The sequence below is a fragment of the Caenorhabditis briggsae genome, assembly GCF_000004555.2.
Source record: "Caenorhabditis briggsae complete genome, chrX, whole genome shotgun sequence".
Classification (NCBI taxonomy): domain Eukaryota; kingdom Metazoa; phylum Nematoda; class Chromadorea; order Rhabditida; family Rhabditidae; genus Caenorhabditis; species Caenorhabditis briggsae.
In genome coordinates, this window is record NC_013491.2 from 7,183,592 (window position 1) to 7,195,452 (window position 11,861).

Below are 11,861 nucleotides of genomic sequence, written 5' to 3' on the forward strand. Positions count from 1 at the left end.
AAAGGCCCTTCAACTAGAGGGGCCCTTCTAACACAGGTTTTACGGTATCCTGAAATTTCCATCAAAAAATCGTCTATCTAGGCATTTCTAAAAATTTTAGAATCTGCCCGCCAGTTTCAGTTGAGTTGTATTAGTTTAAGTACCAAAAATCGACTTTCTGTGCAAAAGTAGCGTTTTCAATAAGGGTTTTAGGACGTTTCAGAGAACAAAGTTTGTTGTGTTGTATTCAGAATTTGATAAAATTTTACACTTCAAACATTTTCTCAAGAACAAAAAATTTTATTTTTGAATTTTTCACGATTTTTCAGATTTTTTCGAAAATTAAAAAAAATTCTGAGAAAAGTTAGAAATATTAAATTTCATTGTATTTAAAGTATAACACAACAAATATATGCTTGGAAACGTCCTAGGACTTGAGAAAATCGTTTTTGAAAAAGTTGATATTGCACTGAAAAACGATTTTTGGTACTCAAACTGATACAACTCTGCTGAAACTGGCGGGCGGATTCCAAAATTTTCCGAGATGTCTAGATAGGCAATTTCCAACATATCTTGAAATTTTCATCAAAATCTGGGTTTGCGAGGTGTTGAGGTTCCCTTGTCAGAGAAAAATGCTGAAAAAAATTTCAGTAAGGAAAACCATATGGCATGATTATGACTAACTACAAAAATACAAACTTCTTAAATACAAGTGTTCAATCAGATTTAATATTGTATCTGTGTTTCAAAAAACGTTCAATTCTTCTGATTCAAGGAAACAATCAAAGGCGCAAGTATAAAATCTACTTTTGAAACCCGCGGACGAAGTGACGAAGTGAGTGAACCATCGAATTTCAAAGAACACAAGTCCCTGAGTATTTTCATGGTTTATAATCAGTTATTGCTATGTTCTGTTCCGATGTTTTTATTCGATCTAAAGAGAACATTGAAACATATACTAATTCTTTGTTGACTTCTCCGGAGAATGGTGTCGATGTGCCCCGAATAGGACAAATCAGTGGAGAGGTTAGTCCCTAAGTCACAAATCCTACCTGTTCTCGGAATTTTTGAACCATTAGTAAGAAATGGGGAACCAGTTCACACGGACAAGTGAGCTTAATAACAAAAAATACCCGAATACACCTTTTTTATTGCAGAAAAACGTTTTGCCAAATTGTGGAGGACGGAACTAATTTGTTTTCTGTTCCAAAAGTTCCGACGCTAGTCCTTCAAAACGTACGAATCGACCTGGTTCTTGAAGTTGCCAAAATACTTCAATCCACTTACAATACTTCGTGGACTGAAGGAAAATGTCTTTGACATTTTAGAATTCGTTTGAAACGGATCAGTTTCAATAGGATTCTTCAAGAGGTTTGTGATTGTCATATTAAAATTTATTAAAAATCAAAACCAAACATTGCATCGTGCTAGATGAATAATAATTTTTCTTCTGCTCTTCTTATGGATGATGTGTTTCACAAAGCATTGCCTGTAGAATCTCTCTTTGTTCTTCCGTATAATTACTTCGCTCCCTGAACATCCTGTTTTTATTCGGATTCAGAAGAGTCAGATAGTCTTCTTCTCTTCAAGTTGATTCCTTTGGATGTCCCTTGATGAGAAGTAGCGTTCTTGCGTTGTCTTGCAACACGACGATTTGGCATTTCTGGAAAAAGAATCACGTTTACAACGCATTTTTTTCATACGGAAAGCGAGACATGGACAGTGAGGCATCTCTGTTAGTATTCTTCTCAATAAAAGGATCCATCAGAAAGACAAAACAGAAATGGAGGCGAAAATGTTTAAAATAGTCAAGCTTCCGCATTTATCATCTTATAGAGCCTCAAAATTCAAACCTCCAAACTCTGGTACACTATTCCAATATCTGTGCGTTTTTCAAATTTTGGACCTCTATTTTATTTTGGGACCTTTAATTTTTTTTCGGACCTCTAAACTAGAATAAAGCCAAAATTGTTACCAAGTCTATATACAGTGAAAACCTAAGAGCTTCAAAAATGCACAAAAACAGGGAACAAAAAATCGCGAAATGTTGAGTGTTATTTGCCATTAACTCACGGAGAAATCTCATTTTTTGAATTGATACGTGAAGAAACCATATTTTTCGAATAAATAAATTTCCTTAACAAAATTTAAAAAACCAGAGATTAAAAGAGTTTTTGGAAGCTGAAAGATTTGGATTTAATTCTCTAACTTTTCCGATTTAGATGGTTTTTTAATGATCATTTCGGAAAACGTTTTTTTTTCTAAATAGAGCAGTATCCGAACGTATTTTGCTGACTCACCTTAAAAACTCAATCATGTGACGAAAAAAAATACGTAGAAATTGGAGCATTATAAAATGTTTCAGAATAGGTATAGTTTCAAAAAAATCAATAGGAATAGATTCCCGACGTCTATACAAAAGGACGTCTGGGAATCTATTGGGGTAGAGAGAGAGAGAAATGAATACTAGTGGTTGCTACCGGACGGTTTATATAGGCAGAGTCGGGGGCGGAGCTTTCACCCCGTCTTCACCTTTCCACAGATTTATAGTCTGATTCACAAACACAGTCATTGTTTTATGGAACAATAGAGTGTAACTGCAGATAATAAAAAATCAATAGTGTGCAGACACTCAACTGCGATTCCTGAAAGAAGAATGCCTTGACGAATGAAAATATGTTATACAATGTTTTTTAAAAATCACTTTTTTGAAATAATGATTTTTCTCTAACAATAGCCTCACAATTTTTTTTCCAAACTACATGGCAATTTTTTCAGAAATTATCATACAAATTCAAAGAATTTAGGCTACGAAATTTCAGGGATTAGTGCACACTAGGAATGGTTGACGTGGCACAGAAGAGAGAACGCTAAGCTAAAAAAAAATTACGCGAAATCTGAGATTTTGAAGATGCTGAGGTTCTGAAGTTCTGAAATTTTGAAATACTGAACTCTGTCTAAACTGCATCGGCAGAATCTAGTAGGGCTCGACAGATGTTTGTCCGGATTTCTGTCTGTATATGTCTGAATTTCTAGACTATCTGAACTATTTAAAAGTTTCAAAAAACTGGATATCTGCCTAAAATCTCAACAACAATTTTATATCACGCCATATTCCATTTTTTAACTTTCTTCCGTATAATATCAGTACATCTAATAACGGTCAAAGGCAATGCTAATCCGCACAGTGCCCCGATCCGCTATTGCGCCACCGTGCCGCCTTCAAATGGTGCGGCGGAGCGCGCCTGTATTTTCAGTGTTAAATTTCAGATATTTTTTTTCAGATGGCGATATCTCAGTTCAAACCGAATGAAAAAACATGGGAATACCTACGAACTGTAGAGAAAAAATTTCTTCATCGGACTTTAATAGTTTTCGCTGTTAAAAATTTCCCGGCTTTTCGGAAACGTGCCTTTTCGGAAAAAGTCCAGTTTTTCATTTTTGAGTCAACATTCTGAGTTTGGTTTCTATGATTAATATCATACGTGTGTTTTTGAAAAAAGACAATTCAAAGAAGATTTTCATGAATACAAGTTATGAATAGCCTGGTTCTGTTAATTTAGAGCTACATTGAGAAACCTGATTTCTCCCGGAAGAATCAAATTGAAACGGTAAGGAGAATGCTTAAAAACTTATCACGGCATCATTTTCATGCCATTTCGTACAGAATCTGAAAGTTTCCAGCAAGAAAATGGTCAATACAACTCAATCTGAGTTATAGGGGGAGTTCGACAATTCAAATTTCAGCTAAACTTTATCTACTACATCAAATCAGTTCAAAAATAGTAATTAATGATCGAAAATGTACAAAATCACTCTTGTGAACCGACGAAATTGCCTGAAATTCATGGAAATTGATGAAAACAAATTCCGTTCTCCAACAACATTCTCATATGTTCCTCTCGCTTGATATGACAGTCAACCTAGAAATATTTGACTGGATTTTGAGATTTTCTGTTCAGGAATGTATTTTCTTTTGTTTTGTAGTTAAATGAAACTGAAAAACGAAAACCTTTAAAAAAGTATGAAAAGCTGGACTTTTTTCAGAAAAGGCACGTTTCCGCAAAGCCGAAAAATTTTTAACAGCGAAAACTATTAAAATCTGATTAAGAGTTTTATTCTCTACAATTCGTAGGTGTTCCCATGGTTTTCATTCTGTTTGAGCTGTGATATCGCTATCTGTAAGAAATCTCTGAAAATTAACACTGAAAACACAAGTGCGCTCCGCCGCACCATTTGAAGACGCCGCCCGTCGTTACTCAGTCTTCGCTGCGGCGAAGCGAGTGTTCGTATCTCACCAAGAGCTGACCGCTATGCGGTCCCGTTTTAACCTTTTATAACCTTTCAGCTAGTTTTCTACGTTTGCCATCGTTTTGGTTTGTTAGCACCAGTTTTAGAAGGCAGCAAGGTTTCCTCCGGTAGCTCCCAGGAGGTTTTAGCCCTACACCTTTACTTCTTTTCTGTTCTTGCTTTCTTTTCCCAATTCAGTTGTCTTTGCCGTTTATTCAAATCCCTTTCCATTAATAAACTTGGATTTGAATACTTTGTGTACTGTTATTTCCTTTGCACCGCTTATCTTACACATTTGGGGGGAGTTGGGGGTCATTTCAGGTTGCAGACACTCTCGGGTTAGGACGTAGGATCGGTCTCGACTGACAACAGGCGACACGTTGGCGCAATTGTGGATCGAGGCACTGTGATCCGGAGAGTTTCATGTTCAGGATATAATATTATGAAGAAATTATAAAAAAAGAATTTGGATTAAATACAGGAATGCGTTCGAATAATATTATATTTTTCAGCTCTTATATTATTTTATCAATTCGAACAAGTTGAGGTCTAGATGTAAAGAACATCACATATAATCCGTGTGTTTCTGAAAATGAAAATAATTTGAATAAAATATATACGTTTTCCGTGTTTTTTACAGATGATTCAAACAATCTCAAACCATTTTTCGAGGACTTCGAAGAAAGAGCTTTCTATTCTGCGTCTCTGAGCACCAAAGAAACGCAAAAAAAAAATCATATAGCTGACCGTGAATAAAACAAACATAGCTCCGTCTCCCCTACTAGCGTTCTATTTTATTTTTCGGGTGATCAAGTATCTGCGTCTCTTATCACTCGTGTCCCAGTGTCCTCTCTTTTACCCAACATAAATCATTCATATTTCTACACAACAATGGCTACTTCCTGAATTTTTGTGGCCTCAATTTTATTGATTTTTACTGATTTTTTTGAAAATTTAGCTATGGAGTCGAAAGAAGGTGAGATCATTGTGAAAGAAAAATCATCATTTTCAAAAAGTGTTTTAAAATAATGATATTCTAGAAGTTTCAAATTCTCAAACTCTAAAAATTTTTAGAGTCGGAAATTTTTTTTTTTTGAAGTTTGAAATTTTGAAATTCTGAAATTCTAAAATTCTGAAAATCTGAAATTTGTAATTCTGAAATTCTGATATTCTGGTATTCGGAGATTTTGAAAATTTAAAACTCCAAGTTTTTAATATTCCGAATTTTTGAAATTCTGAAAATCTGAAGTTCTGAAACTCTGTAAATCTGGAAATTCTGTGAATTCTGAAGTTCAGTAATTTTGAAACTCTGTAACTCTGAAAATATTGTAAATTCTGAGATTTCGAAAATTCTAAAAATCTGGAGTTCTGAAATTCTGAGATTTCGATATTTGAACATTCGAAAATTTGCAAATTGCAAAACATTTGCAACTCGGAATTTTTGAAATTTTGGAATAATGAATTTTTGAATTTCTGAAACTTCAAAACTTCGAACATTCGAAAATTCTGAAATTTTGAAGTTCAAAAATCCCGAAATTCTGAAGATTATAATTAAGCATTAGACGAATATGTCTCTAATAGTTCAACTATTTCTATTTTTTCAACGGATTTTCATTTCAGACGTTCAACGATATTATATGCTCATCCGGTGCTTGGCCAGATTGTATTTGACAACGCCGAATTTGCCTACTCCACCCGACCATCTTTAAATGTTCACAATGGAATCAGTTTTGTGTCTGGAGTCAGGAAAAACTGTCGCTCTACTTGGCCCTAGTGGAAATGGAAAATCGAGGCTTCTGAATCTGTTTCAACAGTACTACCAAACGTCTTCTCTAAGAATCCTGCTAGATGGCACACCAGATGGCAAATGTGGATGAGTTTGTGGCTGGGATGGAAGATGGATAGGATGCTCTGCGTGGAAAGTGCGGTGTCAAGATGTCGGGAGGTCAAAAGCAGAGAATCGCCAGAGCCCTCTTTCGCAATCCTCGGGTTCTCATCCTTGACGAAGCAACCAAGGCATTGGATGTGGAATCGGAGGCGTTGGTTCAGTGAGATCAGGATTTTGTGTGTTCGTATTATTTAAATGAAATTGTTATTATTTAGATAGTTTTCCAGTTTTTTTCAGAATTTCCAGATAATCTAAAAATTTAGACATCTATACAGACAGACATCCGGACTGACATCCATAGAACCATATCAGATACTTTTCAGTTCGGGACGACCACGTCCACCGTTACAGTTCAGACAAAACATCAGAAATCTCTGAATTTACAGTAACTTGAGAGTTTTCGATATTCAGAACCTCAGAATCTCCAAAATCTCTCATTCCGCTCAAATTCCATACTCTTGAAAAACTGTTGATCGAGTAGTCAAAGCATTGTTCACTTTGCCAAAGTTAAAAAAAGATTGTTTTAAAAAAAGGAAAAAAAAGAGGCTAGTTTAACTAAAATAAGGAAAAAACATTGGAATTTATGGTTTGAGAACAAACGGAAAAAGTGAAACAGTCTGAATTGGATTTGAAATCAAATGAAAAAGTTGAAGGTGTTTGCAGAAAAAAGAATAATCAATTTCTTCCTAAACTATGGTGACCTATAATGTTTTTGTTTTTACTGATTATTTCTCAAAAATTCAGCAATGGAGTTGTGAAAAAGATGAGATTCTTGTTAGAGAAAAATCATTATTTCCAAAAAGCGATTTAAAACGTTTTACACATATTCCCATTTGTCACATCATTCTCATTCCCAGAATCACAGTTGAGTGTATGCAGACCATAAAACTTTAATTATCTCAAGTTATGTACACTCTATTGTTCCTCACTTTACCTCTTCAAAATAGATACGCCTCCTGGGACAATACTTATCTACAGGGTGCGCCAAAATTATTGCAACAAAAGTTTAGAGCAAGGTGGAGGGCGATGAAACATTTTTCGGGCAATGATTTTATTTCTATCATTTTCAGCATGTCTTAATTACATTATTCCTAAATTTTCAAGTCTCTTGGTTGACTTTCACACGAATGGTGCCTAGTTCTATACACCAAGGTACCCTCGTCGAGGTGCTCAAGAGGAGGGTGGGCCCAAGCAGCATAGGAAAAGCTCTGGGAATCAAACGAAAAACCTAGTGGACAACCATCGAATGTTTCTAACCGTTCTAAAATACTTAAGATTTCAAACCTTTATAATCTTGGAGAGAATCAAGACCGTCAGAGAACGAGTTTGTCGAAATTTGCACCGAATCATGAAAAAATGAGCCTGGTGCTCCAAGTGAGCAGTAAGTCAGTCAGCACAATTGTCGAAAGTGAGCTCGGACTGACCCCATATCGTGTTCAAAAGGCTGAAGTTTTGTCGGGAAATAACAATCTGGTACGTATCCAGAAATGCAAATCGACGTTTGCTGGCACGCGCCAAAATGAACGTATGAGGATGATGTTCGGCGACGAGAAACTCTTGACGGTGAAGGTCGAATCCTTATCAAGAAACCGTAGAGTTTTTTGCCTGAGATCTGAGCTATCTAATAAGCATAGTGACATGACCAACAGAGCTTCATATCCTCAGAACGTCAAAATTTTTGGCACAAAACCCTCCGAATTCAATTTTTTGCAGATTTTTTGGTGAGTATCAACAAAACGTACTGAAAGCACTACATTTTTGAGAGGAATGTGCTTCTATGGACCGAATTCTACTTTACAAACCATGTTTATACTGTTCAGTGGGATTCTGTTAACGCTCACATGGCAAAAAGCGTTCAACCAGGGTGCACGCCCAACTTTTCAAAATTCGGGGGTCCCAGCACGTCCAAATCCCAATTTGGAGTGATTGGGAAAAAGTGGAAACCCATGACGGGCCCAGTTACCGTCAAAATACCTCCGTGCCGCAATAGAGGCGTTCCCGAAGAGACTCATGGATGTTGTGAGAAAAAAAGACAACCGTGTCCAACAACTTTGAGGACATAATTTTTAGAAAGTATTCAGGAAACTATGGTGAAATTTTCAAGTCTATTCGAGTAATTTCGGAGAAGTTACAGCACTTTGAATGTGTTCCAATAATTTTGGCGCACCCTGTATTTCTGGTTAGTTTAATTGAAAGAATACAGTCATAAATCAGAACTATGAGTCCTGATGACGGCATAAATCTGTGGAAAGGTGAAGACGGGGTGAAAGCTCCGCCCCCGACTCTGCCTATATAAACTGTCCGGTAGCAACCACTAGTATTCATTTCTCTCTCTCTCTACCCCAATAGATTTCCAGACGTCCTTTTGTATGGACGTCAGGAATCTATTCCTATTGATTTTTTTGAAACTATTCCTATTATTAGATATTCTATAATGCTTCAATTTCTACGTATTCTTTTACGTCACATAATTGAGGTGAGTCAACAAAATAAGTTTGGATAATGCGCTATTTAGAAACCCAAAAATTCAGGTGACCTAGAAATTCCAAAAAAATTAGGCCGTGGCCGTGAAAATTCTATCATGCTTAAAGTCATACATATTCTTCTATGTCACATAATTGAGATTTTAATGTGAGTCAGCAAATTACGTTTGAATAATGTGGTATTCAGAAAAAAAAACCTGATAATTTTTTTTTTTGCAAAATGAGCATTTTTGAAAAGCACTACATCGAAAAATACATAAAATTAATTAACCCTTTTAATTCTAGTTTTTTTTTGTTTTGTTAAGTATTTCAAAAATACGAAAAAGTGGTTTCACCATGTAGGGCCATTTTCCAGTTTTTCGTTCTCTCAAAAGTTTGTATTGACATTTATTTTATTTCAGGATTGTCGACTTATTTGTCTCAAAGAAGCCTCATTCAATGGTGAAGTCACTTTGTTCACAGACTAGGGAATTGATGCAGATAAGATGGACCACAAAGGATTATGGTTCGACTTCTTTCAAATTGAGACTGCCAGAAAATGATGAAGAATACTTTTCCGAAAATCAAGAGAATCTTTTTGACAAGCCGACATTACGGAAACGAACTTACCGACCAAGAATTATTGTACGCTGAAAAGTTCGGAAAGATTTTCTATCAGTTGTTAGGAAGGCCCATTTGGACTATGTCATTCTTCGAAAGGATGTTTTCGTTCAACACATCGGAATCGTAAACTTGGAGGAGTTGTATATATAATCTGGTCAAAATCTGACCAAAAGGTGATAAGATGAAAGAATCGGAAAAAGAAGATGAAAAAGAAGAATTGGAAGAAGTAGATGAAGAAGAAAAATCGGAAGAAGAAGATGATGAAGAAGAAGAAGAGTCGGAAGAAGAAGAATCAGAAGAATCAGAAGAAGAAGAAGAATCAGAAGAAGAAGAAGAATCGGAAGAAGAAGAATCGGAACAAGAAGAATCAGAAGAAGAAGAATCAGAAGAAGAAGAAGAATCAGAAGAATCAGAAGAAGAAGAAGAATCGGAAGAAGAAGAAGAATCAGAAGAAGAAGAAGAATCAGAAGAATCAGAAGAATCAGAAGAATCAGAAGAATCAGAAGAATCAGAAGAATCAGAAGAATCAGAAGAAGAAGAAGAAGAAGAAGAATCAGAAGAATCAGAAGAAGAAGAAGAATCAGAAGAAGAAGAAGAATCGGAAGAAGAAGAATCAGAAGAAGAAGAATCAGAAGAAGAAGAATCAGAAGAAGAAGAAGAATCAGAAGAAGAATCAGAAGAATCAGAAGAATCAGAAGAATCAGAAGAAGAATCAGAAGAAGAAGAAGAATCAGAAGAATCAGAAGAAGAAGAAGAATCAGAAGAAGAAGAAGAATCGGAAGAAGAAGAATCAGAAGAAGAAGAATCAGAAGAAGAAGAATCAGAAGAAGAAGAAGAATCAGAAGAAGAAGAAGAAGAATCAGAAGAATCAGAAGAATCAGAAGAATCAGAAGAATCAGAAGAATCAGAAGAATCAGAAGAATCAGAAGAATCAGAAGAATCAGAAGAATCAGAAGAAGAATCAGAAGAAGAAGAAGAATCAGAAGAAGAAGAAGAATCAGAAGAATCAGAAGAATCAGAAGAAGAAGAAGAATCAGAAGAAGAAGAAGAATCGGAAGAAGAAGAATCAGAAGAAGAAGAATCAGAAGAAGAAGAATCAGAAGAAGAAGAAGAATCAGAAGAAGAAGAAGAAGAATCAGAAGAATCAGAAGAATCAGAAGAATCAGAAGAATCAGAAGAATCAGAAGAATCAGAAGAATCAGAAGAAGAAGAAGAATCGGAAGAAGAAGAATCGGAAAAAAAAGAATCAGAAGAAGAAGATCAAGAAAATACTCATAAGATCGTCAAATTTAGAAATTCGCATATCATGTTTTTCATTTCAGAAAGTGCCGAAACATATGCTATCATTAATTATGGATTAACTAAATTTATTATACTTGAATAAAAATGTATTATTATTTGTTTTTTTTTAACCGTTTCTAAATGAATTGAACATTCTTTTCAAATTTAATACAAATTATCGTTCATTGAATAATTTTTGGCACATTCTTGTGATATTCCAAATCAAGGTTTCCGGCTTTCTGATTCTACTAGTCTTTTACAGTGCGGACAAAAGTTATTGATTCAGTCCGTGTCGTAAAAATAGGTCCAAATTTTTGAAAAGCAAAGATCAGGAGAGACAATAATTCATAAGATACTGAAAAATATAACCTGTTTCCTCATCTTTCCCCCAGTTGAAAAACCCAAAATTTTCAACGACTATGATTATCCGATTTAACGATTCCCAATTAACTGGCCCTCCACAATATCTTATATGTCCTCTGCAATTTTTCAATTCTTCTATGTTTCTTTTGATTCTCAAAAACAGCATTCTGAGTTGGTTCTGAATAATTTTTTTGTCAAAAATGTTTTTGTTTTATACTTATTCGAGATTGCTTTTGTCCTCTGGAAATATCTGTGAACTACTTTTCAAATGCAAAAAAATCAAATTTCAGATGTGCACACCAAGATCCCGAAGGGTCGTGACAATGGTCACCTCTTCCGCCCATCTTGTTCATTTGCTTCCGTTGAAGACAAATTCAGGTTTCAGCAATTCAGTGATTATCCAATCTTGCCACTATCGCACCTTTCCACAATCCGATGAGCAGTTCTCGGAGAAATTGTGTCCACATTGCGACTGAAGGATCAGAGAAGGCTCTCATCATCAGTTGTCAGGTAGGAGAGTGAGTCTGTTGCAAAGGGGTGAATGCAGACAGTAAAGATTGACGTGTTTGACCTTTGTGCTAATCCACACACATTGTGTCATGCAATTGATCGATAATATTGCAGGTACATCACTACAGCATCGGAATATCAAAACCCTTTAGTTTTCATTGATGAATCGTTGCTCACTTCAATCCAGGCTTTCGCGGATTTTCAAGTAGGACGTCGAAGCCGCAAGTGGCAGTCGCATGTGGTTAACCCCAAATGCTTCTAGAAACATAGCAGAGCTGACCCTTGCTTCGTGGTGAGATTTTTGTCTTTTTGATATGACATTCAGAACTACATATGAACAGTTCAAAGATAAGTTTGAACAATACTAATTTTTCAGAAATAATGACAACTGCCATGAAGAAGAGCGAAAAATTCGTCTGCAAATGAATGACATCTTCCTTACTCTTGCACGACTACACTTGATA

The 11,861-nt window shown here is 35.6% G+C and overlaps 2 protein-coding genes across 2 annotated transcripts in view; both read left to right on the forward strand.

The window, feature by feature from the left end:
- Window positions 1-6,136: 6,136 nt before the first annotated feature.
- The window catches only part of CBG17155, a gene marked incomplete at both ends in the record, with an annotated part of 6,621 nt that continues 896 nt past the window's right edge, over window positions 6,137-11,861 (forward strand). The window contains 5 exons of the mRNA XM_002644133.1: window positions 6,137-6,317; window positions 7,262-7,338; window positions 7,433-7,720; window positions 7,906-8,176; window positions 11,178-11,265. Of these exons, the coding sequence (XP_002644179.1) occupies window positions 6,137-6,317; window positions 7,262-7,338; window positions 7,433-7,720; window positions 7,906-8,176; window positions 11,178-11,265 (905 nt within the window). The remainder of the gene's footprint in view (window positions 6,318-7,261; window positions 7,339-7,432; window positions 7,721-7,905; window positions 8,177-11,177; window positions 11,266-11,861) is intronic.
- CBG17156 lies at window positions 9,474-10,604 on the forward strand (the record flags this gene model as incomplete). The annotated part of the gene is made up of 1 exon (XM_002644134.1): window positions 9,474-10,604. The coding sequence occupies one exon, from the start codon at window positions 9,474-9,476 to the stop codon at window positions 10,602-10,604; it is 1,131 nt and encodes a 376-aa protein (XP_002644180.1).